This window comes from Gracilinanus agilis, chromosome 1 (assembly GCF_016433145.1).
Source record: "Gracilinanus agilis isolate LMUSP501 chromosome 1, AgileGrace, whole genome shotgun sequence".
NCBI classification, from domain to species: Eukaryota; Metazoa; Chordata; class Mammalia; order Didelphimorphia; family Didelphidae; genus Gracilinanus; species Gracilinanus agilis.
This window is the reverse complement of record NC_058130.1, coordinates 420,049,006-420,063,450: the sequence shown is the minus strand read 5'-3', so window position 1 is coordinate 420,063,450 and position 14,445 is coordinate 420,049,006. Positions and strand designations below refer to the sequence as shown.

Sequence of the window (14,445 nt, the reverse complement as noted above, 5' to 3'; positions counted from 1 at the left end):
ACAAAGAATGAAATAATTCTTACAAAGGCCTTACAGTGGAGTGTGTATATATACTGTGGAGACATGTATATGTTTTTTAAAAATAAAATAAAAACAAAGTTACATATAGCTATTTGCAAAGAAGTTAAATACAGGGTAGTTTAGGAGGAAGGGTACTGGTCATTGGGCATATCAGAAAAGGCTTCCTGAAGATGGTACCAGAACTCCAGCCTAAAGAAGAAGAGATGCCTCTGAGAGGTGGGGGTAAGGAATATGTATATTCCAGGCATGGGCCAGTACAAAGACACCAAAACTGAAGATGGAGTATCGTAAGAGAACTACAGATAAGGCCAATTAGGCTATATTTCAAAGTGAGAGTAATGTCCTTTGAGGCTGGCCAAGCAAGTTGGAGTCAGGTTGTGTAGAGCTTTAAAAGTGAAACAAGGCATTTGTATTTCAGTCTAACAGCAATAAAGAGTCCTGAGAATCGAGTAGGGGAGTCCCATGGTCAAATATGCACTTAAAGAAAATTGCTTAAGCAGAAATGTGTACAGTGGACTAGAGTCAAAAGACCTGGCAACCAATTAGCTTGTTGCAATAGTCTAGGAAAAGATCATAAGGGCCTGAACTAAAGAGTTAATTGTATAAGTGGAGAGAAGGGGTTAAATATGAGAGATGTTGGGAAAGCAGAAATAACAAGATTTGGCAATTGACTAGATACATGGGGTGATAGGGAGAAATTGAGCATAATCTCAAGGTTATGAATCTGGAAGACTGAGAAGAAGGTGTGCCTTTGATAGAAATAGAGAGGTTTGGAAGAGGAGAAGCTTCATAGGGGAAAGACAATGAATGCAATAGGCAATGTGTGGTGTAAGGCTAAAGCCATGAGGAAAGACTATGACTGCATATATAGATCTGGAAATTTTCCACAGTTAGCTAATGAGGCTCCTGAAAAAGTACGAAGAGAGAAAAAGAAGACTTAGGGCAGAACCTTGAGGAACACCCATAGTCAGGAAGATTGAAGTGAACCGAAAACCAGCAAAGAAACTGAGAAAGAACAGTCAGACAGGTAGGAGGGGAACCAGGACCAAATAGTGGCACAAAAACTGAAAGAGGAGAGTATTCAAGAAAGAGAGTGTGGTCAACAGTGGCAAATTCAACAGTTAGGTCAAGAAAGATTGGGAATAAGAAAAGACCATTAGATTGGGCAAATGAGAGACCATTAGTAATTTTGAAGAGAGCAATTTCAATTTAGTGACAAGGTCAAAAGCTATATTGCAAAGGCCTGAAGAATGAGTGAGAAGAGAGGAAGTAGAGGTAATCATTGTAGACAGCTTTTTCTTTTTTAAAAAATATTTTTTATCTCATTAACTATTTCCCAATTCTATGTAAAAATATTTTAACATTCATATTTAAAAATTTTTAGTTCCAAACTCTTTCCCTCCCATGTCTTGAGAAGGCAAGCAGTATGATATCATGTAATATCGTGCAAAATATATTTCCATATTAGTCATGTTGCAAAAGAAAACATGCATATACACATACACAAAAAAACACACAAGAAAAATAAACTTAAAAATTTTTTACAGTATACTTCAGTCTGCATTTAGAGTTCATCAACTATCTCTCTAGAGCAGCGATGGGCAACCTTTTGAGCTTGGTGTGTCAAAATTCACCAAAGAAAGAAGCATAACTCAGGTGGTGTGTCACTTCGAGAAAAAAAAACCATAATTTCACGATATTTATAGTTTAAATAACAAAAATGTATAATTGTAATATATAACTATTTAATAAACCAAAATAGGTACATTAATATAGGTAGAATTGTCATCAATAGTGCACAGAGTGTCTAAGCTACACTACAACAAATGTTTTGTCCTCAGCATGCAGCCCCATACTTCTCTATATGCGTGTCATCGAAAATGGCTATGTATGTCAGTGCTGACATGGGTGTTATAGGTTTGCCATCACCATTCTAGAGTTAGTTAGCATTTTTCATCATTGGTTCTTTGGAATTTAGACAGCTTTTTCAACAAGTTTTGCTAAGAAAGGGCCCTCATGTTTGAGGGGAGTAGAAAAAGAATCACGTAATAGAAAGATGTTGAAGACTCAAGAGAAAATAGGGATGATTGAAGGTGTAGTCTGCTAGATGGGAAGGAATGGAATAAGATCAAGTTCAGATATCAAGGATATAGCCTTGGTCTAAAGGACCACGTCTATGTCAGAGATTGAATGGAAGGTGATGAGAAAATCACCAAATGGCCTTGATTTTTTTTCAATAAAATCAGACAAGGCCCTCAGCTAAGCGGTGGAGAGTAACAGGGGAATCCGTGAGGAGGGTAGACAAACTTCTATGAGTCAGGGAATCAATTAGAGATGAATAAAAATAATGCCTTGCTCTAGTGAAGGCCTAAATGAAGTTGAAAAACACAAATTTGTAATATATCCAGTCAGTATAGTTGTGAATTTTTTTAGCCCCATTTTAGCAACTCATGAATAGGAACAAAGGAGGCAAATGGTAGAGGGTAATCAAGGGCTGAGGTTTGGTTTGAGAACAGTGATGATAGGACAAAGGTCAAGGAATTCAGGAGTAGATGATAAGGTAGAGCTGAAATAATTAACTATTAGGGCAGCTAGATAGCTCAGTGGACAGAAAGCCAAGTCTGGAGTTAGAAGGTCTTCGGTTTAAATTTGACTTCAGACAGCTCCTCATTTACCCTTGGTTTGCCTAGCCCTCACCACTCTTCTGTCTTGGAACCAATACTTAGATTCTAAGATGGAAAATAAGGGTTTAAAAAAAAAAAGAAATGACAAACTATTGAGTTAAGGTTGGAGAGTAGGGAGAGTAAAACTAGAGGAGGGGTAACAATCTGAGAAAGTACTGAAAGTTGGAGGAAAGAATAGTTTGGATGAGGGTAAAGTACATCTGTAAAATCAGTAAAATCTAGGGAGACATTTCCCAAGATGGTAGGAGACTATGGTCAGATAAAGCTTCATATCTAGACCATCCTTATGTACTGCTGAAATATAATAAAGGAGTAGGTCATGGTACGTGAGGAGACTGAAGAAGTGGTAGGTTTAGGAGTTTGAAAAAGTATCAATATGACAATTAGAGTATATGCATAGAGATAGGAATTAGTGGGAAGAAGAGGAAGCTTGTGAGCTGGGTGCTAAATAAACTCCTTGAGATAGGTAGGGGGGTTGACCTGAGGATTAGTAAACTACAGCTACCATCATTTTCAGTTGAGCAAGAAAATGAGAAAATATGAGAAGGGAGCAGGAGACACTATATCCTTTAAAGGTTGTCACACAGAAAACATTTTGTGTATAATAAAGGACTGTATAAATAAGATCTTAACATTACACTTGGAAGGGATCTGAAAAACAGACCATCTATTCCAACTCTCTCACTTTATGGATTAGGAAACTGAAGCTCAGAGAAGTAAAGTAACTTGCTCAAAGTCACATATGTAGTAAGTAGATTTGAGTTATTATTACAAATATCATTCCCTAACCCAGAGTCAAAAACCTTTTTTAAAAAATATTTTATTTTTAAAATTACATGTAAAAACAATGTATAACATTTTAAAATGATAGATTTTAATAATCAAATAATAAATAATGTATTATCAAATAAGAATACTTAATACAGAAATATAAATACATTATTAAAATAATACATGAATATAATATAATAATAAATATTTAAAAATAAATAAAATTTTGAGTTCCAAATTCTCTTGCTCCTTCTCTCCCCTCCCCATCATTGAAAAAAGGCAAGTAAGCAATTTGATATAAATTATACTTATGTAGTCATGCAAAACATATTTCCATATCAGTCATGTTGTGAAAGAAAACAGACCACTCCTCTCAAAAAGACCACACACACACAGATACACACACCAAACAAACAAACAAATAAATAAATGAAAAATACCATGCTTCAAGTTACGTTCAGACTCTCCTAGTTCATTTCCTAGAGGTGGACAGCATTTTTTTCATCATAAGTGCTTCATAATCTTCTTGGATCTTTGTATTTCTAAGAATAGTTAAGTCATTCACAGTTGATCATTGTACAATATTGCTGTTGCTTATGAACAATGTTCTCCTACTTCCACTCACTTCACTTTACATCAGTTCATGTAAGTCTTTTCAAGTTTTTCCAAAAGCATCCTACTCAATCATATAACCACGACTTGTTCATCTATTCCCCAAATGATGGGCATCCCCTCAGTTTCCAATTCTTTGCCACCACAAAAAGAACCACTATAAAAGTTTTTGTACATATAGGTCTTTTTTCTTTTCACTTTTATCTCTTTGACATACAGACCTAGTAGATGTGTTGTGGAGGTATAGAGTATGTGCAGTTCTGGGCATAGTTCCAAATTGCTCTCCAGAATGTGGTTGGGTCAGTTAACAATTCCACCAATAGTGCCTTAGTGTCCCAATCTTGCCATATCCACTCCAATATTTGTCATTAGAAAAGTGTGAGGCAGTACCCCAGAATTGTTATAATTTTATTTCTTTAACCAATAGTGATTTAAGTCATTTTTTCATATGACTATAGAGAACTTTGATTTTTTCTTCTTAAAACTGCCTTTTCATATCTTTTGACCTTTTATCAATTGGGGAATGACTTGTATTCTTATAAATTTGACTCATTTCTCTATATGTTTGGAAAATGAGGCTCTGTAGCCTTTTAAGAGAGGTCTTTTTTTACTATTTAAAATTTTTCTGTTAAGCCACAGGATATCTGAGACTTTACACTCATGTTTGTTAATTTATAAATTTTAATTATTTTATATAGTCAATAGGAAGACTAAGTTCTTTACCCTCAGAAGACCCTTATACATACAGTATAGCCTAGGAGGGCTAGAAGGAGCACTCTGATTACTTCCTATAGTGTTCTGTCATTTGCACATTAGTAGTACATATTTGTCCTGGAACGAAGTATGAGAAAGTATAGTAGTAGTAAGGCAAAAGTTGCTAAATAGGAATAGTGACTAAGGAAAGAAAGCCCCAATGGAGTCTCTGTACTCTAGGAAATATATGAAGGGAAAGTAAAAATCTGGCCCTATTCCCAATATATAATAGATATTAATGAGAAAAATTAACACAGATCAGTGATTCTTTGATTTATTCTGAATGAACATTCTAGATATGTATTTAAATAGCTATAGTACTAGGTACTAGGCCCTACCCTAACACAGCATTGTTATATAGTTACAAACTGGTTCTCCAAACTCCCTACCACCACTGTTTTCAGGTTCCTTATGTACTCCACTGACTTTTACTGCTCCTCTCATCAAATGAGGCTCAGATGCAATTATATCCAATCTCTTCACCCAGACTTCACCCTTCCTATCCTCTCAAAGTCGTGTGGTGGATAGGTTTGAGGCATGCTAAAGGATATAAATGAGGGTTTTCTATAACCCTATTCCATTTGCCTTTGCTGAAAGGCAGCAATGGCGAACATTGGGTATGTATCAAACTAAGGATTCTTTCTCTTCTTATTTCTTACCCCACCTCCTGGTTCTTCTTCTCTCCCAGCTTGTACCCTTAACTGTCTTCATGATAATTTTCCACATACATTCTTTTTAAAATTTTAAATTAAATTAAATTTATTCTTTCTCTCTTTTTAAGTATTTTTCCAAGGTTACATGATTCATGTTCTCATCTCTCCCTTCTTCCCTCCCCAACGACTGGTGCTGACAAGCAATTCCACTGGGTTTATTTATATATATATATATATATATATATATATATATATATTATTCATTTTTGTAAGAGTCTTTTAAAAACAAAACCCCAAATCCTATATCCATATAAACAAATGATAATTCATATGTTTTTATTTGGCATTTCTTTTTCTATAATTCTTTCTCTTGACGTGGATAGCGTTCTTTCTCATAAGTCCCTTTTTGTACAACCATTTTTTATTATCTCTTTTGGATACAAACCTAGTAGCCAGCAGGATCCAAGGGAATTCATTCTTTTAAAGCCCTTTGGGCATAATTCCAAATTGCCTTCCAGAATAGCTGGATCAGTTCACAATTCTACCAGCAATGCATTAGTGCCCTAATTTTGCCAAATCCTCTCCAAAATTTATTATTTTCCTTTACCGTCATATTGGCCAATCTGCTAAGTGTGAGGTAGTACCTTAGAGTTATTTTGATTTGCTTTTCTCTAATCAGGAGCACTTTTTCATGTGACTATTGATAGTTTTGATTTCTTCATCTGAAAATTGCCTCTTCATATCAACCTTGACTATTTGACAATTGGGGAAAAGCTTGATTTCTTGTATATTTGACTTAGTGCCTTATAATATCTGAGAAATTAGACATTTGTCAGAGAATTTTGTTTTAAACTTTTTTCCCAGTTTGTTGCTTCCCTTCTAATTTTGGTTGCATTGATTTTGTTTGTTCAAAAACTTTTTATCTTAATATAATAAAAATTATTCATTTCATAACTTGTAATGTTCTCTATTTCTTGCTTGGCCTTAAATTCTTCCCTTTCCCATAGATCTGATAGGTATACTATTTCTATGTTTCCCCAACTTACTTATAAATTTCTGTGTTTATATTTAAGTCAATAAGCCATTTTAAATTTATCTTGGCATAGGGTGTAAGATATTGATCTAAACCTAATTTTTCCCATACTGTTTTGCAATTTTCCCAGCAGTTTGTTTGGGTTTGTCAAACACTTGATTGCTGATGTCATTTACCCCAAGTCTATTCCATTGGTCCATCCTTCTAGCCAGTACCAGATTATTTTGATGATTACTGCTTTATAGGACAGTTTAAGATCTGGTACTGCCATCTATCACTTTTTTTTCATTATTTCTCTTGATATTCTTGATCTTTTATTCTCCCAGATGAATTTTGTTATTATTTTTTCTAGTTCTATAAAAAAGTTTCTTGGTAGTTTGATAGGTAGGCACTGAATGAGTAAATTAATTTAGGTAGGATTGTCATTTTTTATTAGCTCATCCTACCCATGAGCAATTAATATTTTTCCAATTGTTTAAATGTAGTTTTATTTGTGTGGAAAGCATTTTGTTGTTGTGTTCCTATAATTCCTGAGTTTTTCTTGGCAAATAGATTCCAAAATATTTTATATTATCTAGAATGATTTTTAAATGGAGTTTCTTTAACTCTTGCTACTGAGTTGTGTTGGAAATATATAGAAATGCTGATGATTTATGTATTTATTTTGTACAAATACTGCTACTTTGCCAAAGTTATTATTTCCACTAGCTTTTTAGTTGATTTTCTAGAATTCTCTAAGTGTATCATCATATCATCTGCAAAGAGTGATAATTTAGTTTCCTCATTACCTATTTGAATCCCTTCAAGGTTTTTTTCTTCTCTAATTGCTACTGCTATCATTTCTAGTACAGTATTAAATAATAGTAGTGAAAATGAGCATCCTTGCTTCCCTCCTGATCTTGTTGGGAATGCTTCTAGCATCTCCATTGCAGATAATACTTGCTGATAGTTTTAAATAAATACTACTTATTATTATAAGGAAAGGCCCTTTGAATCCTGTACTTTCCAGTATTTTCAATAGGAACGGATATTGTATTTTGTTAAAAGTTTTTCTGCATCTGTTGAGAAAATCATGTGATTGTTGTTAGTTTGGTTGTTGATATGGTTAATTATGTGAATAGTTTTCCTAATATTAAACCAGCCCTGCATTTCTGGTATAAATCCCATCTGATTGTAGTGAATAATTTTTTGTGATAACTTGCTTTGTAGTCTTGCTAATATCTTATTTAAGATTTTTGCATTTATGTTCATTAAGGAGATTGATCTATAGGTTTCTTTTTGTTTTTTGTCTTCCTGGCTTCTAATTTAGTTTTTATCTAGAGTTTTAAAATCTGTTCTTTTTCTAGTTGTTTTAAGTTCCATGCCTAATTCATTGACCTCCTCCCTATTTTGTTGATATAGGCACTTAGGGATATGCATTTTCTCCTGAGCACTGCTTTGGCTATATCCCATAGATTTTGATATGTTGTCTCTTAATTGTCATTCTCTTCAATGAAATCAGTAATTGTTTCCTTGATTTGTTCTTTGACCCATCAATTTTGAAGAATTTAAATTTAGTTTATAATTAATTTAGTTTATAATAAATTTAGTTTATAATTAATAGCCTCTCCATGAACTCTTATTAATTACAATTTTATTGCATGATGATCAGAAAAAGTTGCATTTAATTATTTCTGCTTTTCTGCATTTATTTGTGATGTTTTCAGTCCCAAGTACATGGTCAATCTTTGTATGTTTACCATGTGATGCTTAAAAGAAGGTATATTCCTTTTTATCCCTATTCATTTTTCTCCAGATATCTATTAACTCTAATTTTTCTAATATTTCATTCACTTCCCTTACTTCTTTCTCATTTATTTTTTGGTTTGATTTGTCTAGTTCTGTTACGGGAATGTTGAGGGTACCCCACTAATATGGTTTTACTATCTATTTCCTCCTTAAGTTCCTTTAGTTTCTTCTTTAAAAATCTGGGTGCTGTACCATTTGGTGAATATATGTTGAGTATGGATATTTCTTCATTATCTAGATTGCCTTTTATCAAGATGTAAGATTCTGCCCTAGGCTCTTACCTTTACCCAATGTGTATCTACCTGCTGCAAGTGTGTTTCTTGTAAACAACATCTGATAGGATTCTGGTTTTTAATCTATTCTACTATCTGCTTCCATTTTATGGGTGTGAGTAGATAAGGAGGATGAGGACAGATGGGAGGAAGGGAAAAGGAAGGTAGGGAAGCTGGAGGAAGGGAAGGAAGGTAGCCGGGGTAGCTGGTCCCCAGCCCTAGTGGGGAAATTGACCCTAGCCCTTCGGAGCTCAATTAATCAGGCTGCACTTTAGTGATAGAATAGCTGGGTTTATTTAGGTTAGGAAAAGTTAGGTAATGGAAAAGAATGGGAGTTAGATCTCTGAGGGGACCAAGGCTCTCCTCAGTTCTCCAAAAAAGGTTCTTCCACCAGTGGGGGAAATAGGTGTGAAAACTCATTCTCTCCCTTTCTCTTATACCTTCCTCAGACACCTCCCACAAAGGAAGTGGGAGGTGTCTGAGGAAGTTAGGGTAGAGGATCTTAGGAGAGGTAGTCTCCCAGAGTTACTGCATTTTAAAATGCACATGGGTGAGTTCATCCCATTTATATTCACAGTTATGATTACCATCTGTGTATTACCTTCCTTTTTGACTTCCTCCTTTAATGCTGACCTTTCTCCTTTCATTCTTTCCCTTCCCTCCACTCTTTTGCTTTTAGCCTCTGTCCCTTATATTACTCCCCTTTCTACCACCTCCCTTCTAATTCCCTTCTTACTTTCAGGCCTTCTGATCACCAGCCCACCCAATCTCTCCCTCCCTTGTATCACTCCCCTCCCCACCACCCCATTTCTTATTCCCCTTAAGCTTCTCTATACTATAAGATACAATTCTATATACCCCAATGAATTTGACTGTTCTTTCATCTCTGAGCCAATTCCAATGAGAGTAAGGTTTAAGTATTACCTGTCACCAACCTCTTTCTCCCTTCCATTGTATTGATCTTCTCCCCTCCCCACCCTGTGCTTCTTTGTATGATATATTTTACCTCATTTTACTCTTTTTTCCCATCTCTTAGTATTATCCTCTTTTTCACCCCTAATTTTATATCTTTGACATATCATCCTAAACAGCTTACTACCTCACCCTTTATGTATTCTTTTTCTAACTACTATGATAATGATAACAATTTTTAAGAATTACAGATATTGTCTTTCCACATAGGAATATAAGCCATTTGATCTTATCGAAGCCCCTAAATTTTTCCCTTTTCTTATTTACCTTTTTATACTTCTCTTGAATTTTGTATTTAGGCATCAAATTTGCTGTTTAAATCTGATCTTTTCTTCAGGAATGCTTGGAAACCTTTTATTTTATTAAATACCCATACTTTTCCCTGAAAGAATATAGTTGGTTTTGCTGGATAGTTGATTCTTGGTTGTAAACCCAGTTCCTTTGCCTTCCAGAATATCATATTTCAAATATTCTTCTTCAAGGAGGCTGCCAGATCCTCTGTAATTCTGACTGGGGCTCCATGATATCTGAATTGTTTCTTTCTAGCTGCTTGCAATATTTTCTTCTTGGCCTAGGAGCTCTTGAACTTGGCTATAACATTCCTGGGATTGTCATGTGGGTATTTAATGCAAGTGATCTGTTGATTCTTCCAATCTCTATTTTACCTTCTTGTTCAAGAATGTCAGGGGAGTTTTCTTGGATAATTTCCTGTAGTTTGATGTCTATGCTTCATTGTTATTGTTCTTTTTTTTTAATTTTTAAAATATTTTTCCATGTTTACATATTTAGTTTTCTTTCCTTCCTCTCTTTCATCTCCCTCCTGGATCCAATAAGCACTTCCACTGGGTTATACAAATGTTATCACTTAGACCAATGGGCAAACTTTTTAAAGAGGGGGCCAAAGGAAAGGGAATGCTTATCTGTCAGTCTGTTTCTAAGGCAACTCTTTCAAAGTTTCATTGTATCATATCCTATTCATTGTATTTGTCAGATTAGGAATAATGTCATGCAGCCAGATAAAACATTTCAGGGGGCCACATATTGTCCGCAGGCCAGAGTTTGCCCATCACTGACTTAGACCTATTTTGATATTATTCATTTTTTGCAATAAAGCAATCTTTAAAAACCAAAACCCCAAACCATATATCCATATAAGCAAATGTTATTTGTTTTTCTTCTGTGTTTCTTCTCCCACAGTTTTTTCTCTTCATGTGGATAGCATTCTTTCTCATAAGTCCCTTGGGATTGTCTTGTATTAGTAAAGCCCATTACATTGTATTGTTCCACAATGTTTCACTTTCTGTGTATATTGTTCTCTTGGTTCTGCTCATTTCACTCTGCATCATTTCCTGGAGATTCTTCCAGTTCATATATAAATCCTCCATAGTTCGATAATTCTTAAATTTTCTCTCCTAGATCTCTTTTCCAGGCCAGTTGTTTTTTCAATAAGATATTTCATATTTTCTTCTATTTTTTCATTCTTTTGATTTTGTTTTATTGTTTCTTGATGTCTCATGTCATTAGCTTCTAATTGCCCTATTCTAATTTTTCTTTAACTTTTACCTTCTGTCTTAGAATCAATATTATGTATTGGTTCTGAGGCAGAAGAGTGGTAAGGGCTAGGCAATGGCGGTCAAGTGACTTGCCTAGGGTCACCCAGCTAGGAAGTGTCTGACGCCAGATTTGAACCCAGGGTCTCCCATCTCTGGGCCTGGCTCTCAATCTGCTGAGCCACCCAGCTGCACATCCCCACCTATTCTAATTTTTAAAGCCTAAATTTGAATTTCTTCCATGGCCTTTTGATCTTCCTTTTCCAATTGGTGCATTCTTCTTTTCAATCCTTTGACTGTTTTGCCTCATTTTCCAGTTGGTTAATTCTGGCTTTTTAGACACTATTTTGTTTTAATTCATGCGCCTCTGTTTTCATATGACCTATCTTACTTTTTAAGCTGTTGTTTCTCTTTTCCCATTTTTCTTCAACATATCTTATTTGATTTTTTAATTCCTTTTTTAACTCTTCTAGAGCTTGAGTCCAATTCCCTGGATTTTTTGAGGTTTTCGTTGAAGTTCCTTGGATCCTGTCGACCTCTCTTGGTTCTGTTCTTTGGCCTTTATCCCCATAGAAGCTTTCAATTGTTGCCACCTCCTTTTTTTACTCATTTCCCCGTGGACTGTAAACTGTTGGTTTACTGGAACAGGGCATTTGACCTGCTCTGCTCTGGAGGGAATCTTCAGTCTTCTCTCCTTAGCTGATATACTAGATTAAATAGGTTGAGCTGACCTGCTGTGCTAATCTTCCCTGAGGCCAAATCTTCTCCATAGCCTGCTGCCACAGAGATAGCCCCCCACAAATTCTCCCTGCCACTTTCAGAGCCTTGGGCCTTGCATTAGGTGGGGGAGGAATGTTGGGTCTCTCCCTTATCCTATGGAAATTGACTCTCTCTGCCTACCTTTCAAGTTGTATTCAGCAGGGAAATCCTATAGAAGCTCCATCTTATTGTTGGGTTTGGATTTCTTTCTTTTTTGAAGTGCTTTTTAAAGATTGGTATGGAAGGATAGTGAGGTTTTGGCTTTTCCTGCTCCTAAGCTGCCATCTTGACTCTGCCCCCCCCCCCATATAGTCTTTCAAAGACCTGTATCCTTATGGCCCTCTTCACTATTATCATTAATTTTTAGTAATTTTAAGAAGTATTTTATGGGCTTCTTTCTCATGCAAAACACTAGTCTAGGAGATACACAGAAGTTCAAATCCCTATCCTCTGGAAACTTTGAGTCTGATAGAAATGATAAGACTTGGGGAGGGGAGGGGCAGCTGGGTAGCTCAATGGATTAAGAGCCAGGCCTAGAGACGGGAGGTCCTAGGTTCAAATCTGGCCTCAAACACTTCCCAGCTGTGTGACCCTGAGCAAGTCACTTGACCCCCATTGCCTATCCCTTACCACTCTTCTGCCTTGGAGCCAATACACAGTATTGACTTCATGATGGAAGGTAAAGGTTTAAAAAAAAAGAAAAGAAAAGAAATTATAAGACTGGACACAAATAACTCTAATAAAAGACAGCATTCAATAAGTGCCCTGAAGTTCTGTGGGGTAAGGGAAAGCTTCATGAAGGAGGCAGCTCATCTGAGTTGTATCTTAATGGCTGGCTAAGGTAAGATTTTGTACAACATAAATTTAAGTAAAGGACATTCCAGCAGAATGAAAACCAGAGGATAGCATGAACTAAAAAAAGAAAGTAAAAAAGGACAAGATATGTTAATGTAATAACCTAAAGTCCAGTTTCACTAGAGCACAGGATGACTAAGTATAGGGGAGTATTTGGAAATAAAACTGAAAAAAATGGGTTGTGGCCAAATTGTGGGAGATCTTGAATACTTGGCTAAGGACAATGGAGAGCCATTGAATGTTTTTGAGTAGGGAAGTAGTGACATCAGATTCTTTTAGGAAGATTAATTTTTCATCAGTGAACATGGATAATTGGAAAGAGGAAGAGAGTAGAGAAAAAACCAGTTTTGGAAGGCTTCTTCAGCCAGAGCCACTAATTTTAATTACTGTAAGATCTGGGGGCACCATTATACATCTGAAAATATCAAAAGTTAGGAAGCCCATCCCTAATATACTGTGGAGCATACAAGTTATTTTCAAAAGCAGACACTTCTAATTGTTTCATATTTTAGATGTTCAGCAGGCCCTACTACATGTACCTACATCCAGTGAATTGTACAATAAATAGCATCTAGGGACTGGTTGATTGCTTAATTGATTTTCCAAGATTATTACTTCTTCCTACTGCCTCTTTTTCACTGGTTTCATTCATTCGACATTTATTTTTTGACAACCATCAATATACAAGATACAAAATAAACGCTCATTTTTTGTTCACTAACAAAGATTTGAGGGGGGGAAGGAGTTTCAACTATTAGCCAAAACGAGGCTTTATTGGAATCTAACAATTCTGCATTTTATGATTTATAGTGAGAAAAGACTGGTGTATGACTCACAACCTTTTTACACTGGGGCAAATATAACCTTAAACTAGAGACTAAAAGGTTTGAGTAACTGATCACAAGATGACCTCCAAACTCTGTAGTCTTCTGACTTCAATCAAGTTCTCCCTTAATGAGATTGCTGGACAGAAAAAATGGTCTCTCTCCTTTGGTTCCTTCCTATCCTCAGAGTAAGTTGTCCATTCTCAAATCTGAGGCAAAAAGGGGATCTTCTAGAATTCAGAACTCTGAGACAGGCTTTTAAAGCCTTTTTTGTTTGTTCGTTCACCTTTCACCTGTCCCTCCTCCCATTATGTGAGCCACACATTGCACAAAGCAGTCCTCCTTTCTCTGGAAAGAGAGTTTGTCTATTCTAATGATTTGGGCATTTGTATGTGTTTTTTCCTCACAGGTACAATACCTCCCTGTTGGACTTGGTCCATTCTCTGAGTCCCCGCTCTGCTTCTAGACCACGGCCACCTCTCTCAAGAGAAGCTTATGCCTGGAATTACAGCCCAGTCCAGGTCTGCCCCCGAAAGCTAGCCTGGGCCTCAAGGGCAGCTGGGCAATGTGAAGAGCTGGAAGAGAGTCGGATGCTTGAAGAAATTTTCTTCATTTGATGCTGAAGCATGAGCTACAGGATTTCCAAAGGAGTTAGGACCTTGTGTCCCTGTCATGGCAATGGATTTGTTTCTCCACAAAATCATTTTAAATGATTTAATTGAAAAGTAACAATGTCACTTCTTTCATAGGGATCTATTTCACTAGCACCCTGTTAAATTTGGAACTGAGAGATCATGCTAGTAATCTAAGGTTTGGTCAGGCCTATCAAAATGTGTTATATTTTAAAAGTAGTTTTTTATGTGCTGAGCAATGATTAGAAAATTAACACAAAACATTA

General features: G+C 35.9%; 1 protein-coding gene across 1 annotated transcript in view; it reads left to right on the top strand.

Moving 5' to 3' along the window:
- KIAA1328 (KIAA1328 ortholog) overlaps window positions 1–14,164 on the top strand; it is a 529,485-nt gene extending 515,321 nt beyond the window's left edge. Inside the window, exon 12 of the mRNA XM_044664948.1 lies at window positions 13,957–14,164. Coding sequence (XP_044520883.1) covers window positions 13,957–14,164 — 208 coding nt within the window. The remainder of the gene's footprint in view (window positions 1–13,956) is intronic.
- Window positions 14,165–14,445: the final 281 nt, after the last annotated feature.